We start from the raw sequence: 1,404 nt of genomic DNA on the forward strand, positions 1-1,404 counted from the left end.
ATGCTGACTGAGACGTGGCTTGGTGCTTGCTGACCTGGGCAGGTGTCTGGTTCACCGTTGAACACATATGTGTCACCGCTAAACTGCTGCTTGAGCAGCTTGGGTGTGTGTGAGACTTATGTCTAACCATGCCAAGCTTGAGTTTTGACCATGTCAGGTTTTGTCTGGTGCTAGGCTGAGTGGTCCAGCAGGTCCACTCAGCTACTTGATTGAGTAGGTTGGTCTTTGTTAGGCTGGTGTCCAGGTCAGACTGGTGTCTAGGTCAGCTCAGCATCGCTTGGTCCATGCTCAGCTGCCTGCTTGAGCACCTTGAGTTTGACTTCTTTTTCTTCTTGGACCATGATTCTTTATTCTCTTTCCTTTTTCTTTCTAAATCCTACAAAGCACATAAAAAAGAAATACAAACTCAAATATACAAGATTGTGATATTTTATCCAAAAAGTATTGTTTTAAGTTGGTTTTTCTCAATTATGCTAAAGATAAGTACCATAAAAGTGTACGAAATTTAGGTATGCTTGGCACTTATCAATGGTATGTAAAATTTTAAATTGTATTTGATAACTATAATTATGATCATAATATCACAATTTTGGGAGTTTCTACAATGATCTCAAAATTATAATTAAGGCTTCATTTCTCCACAATTACGGTAAATGCAAAACAACAATCACGACTACAATCTAAAACATTTCTGGTATGTAAAAGGGGATGACTTAGTTTTGTGGACAAAATAAATTGGAAGGACAACATGAAAAATACAATTCTGCAAAAAAAACGATGATGATGTCAGAATATAAAAGTTGACAATGTGGACAACATAGAAGAAGATGATCCAATAATAACCCATGTATAAGTAAGAGATTTTAGAGACTTAACAGAAAATAAAAAGAAGAAATAATATGGGACTTGATAGAAAATATGGCACTTTGAATTATGTAGGTTGACATATCCATGAAAGAGACTTGACTGTTGGGTCTTTTGTGTGAAGATTTGGGAGAAGGTGAGTAATGAGAAACATATTATTAATTAGGGTGTAATTTGTTTTTACTAATTTACTAAAATAATATATGTATCATGAATATATTATTATAATGATATTAGGGAATGAACTTCAAGGGCCTGGGAGAAGAAAATATCCTCCAATTACCTCGAGGATGATTTTTAACCTATCTTCATTTTAGTATGTAATAATCCTTAGCCAATGGCCCAAAATGGAACAATATCAAAAAGATCATCTAATATGAATGTAAAGGGTCATACTTATAGATGATAATTTGTAAAGCTAATTAATAAATTCAAAAAATAATATGAAATTATAGAATAATCCTAAAAATTAACCTACAACAAACTATTCATATTTCTAAGAGATCCAGGCAGGACTATATCCACTTTATTCTTGTTTAG

At 33.5% G+C, this 1,404-nt stretch overlaps 1 protein-coding gene across 1 annotated transcript in view; it reads left to right on the top strand.

Annotated features, from left to right (window-relative positions):
* LOC109341335 (agamous-like MADS-box protein AGL29) overlaps window positions 1–217 on the top strand; it is a 1,703-nt gene extending 1,486 nt beyond the window's left edge. Inside the window, exon 2 of the mRNA XM_019579237.1 lies at window positions 158–217. Coding sequence (XP_019434782.1) covers window positions 158–217 — 60 coding nt within the window. The remainder of the gene's footprint in view (window positions 1–157) is intronic.
* Window positions 218–1,404: the final 1,187 nt, after the last annotated feature.

The sequence above is a fragment of the Lupinus angustifolius genome, unplaced genomic scaffold, assembly GCF_001865875.1.
Source record: "Lupinus angustifolius cultivar Tanjil unplaced genomic scaffold, LupAngTanjil_v1.0 Scaffold_435, whole genome shotgun sequence".
Classification (NCBI taxonomy): domain Eukaryota; kingdom Viridiplantae; phylum Streptophyta; class Magnoliopsida; order Fabales; family Fabaceae; genus Lupinus; species Lupinus angustifolius.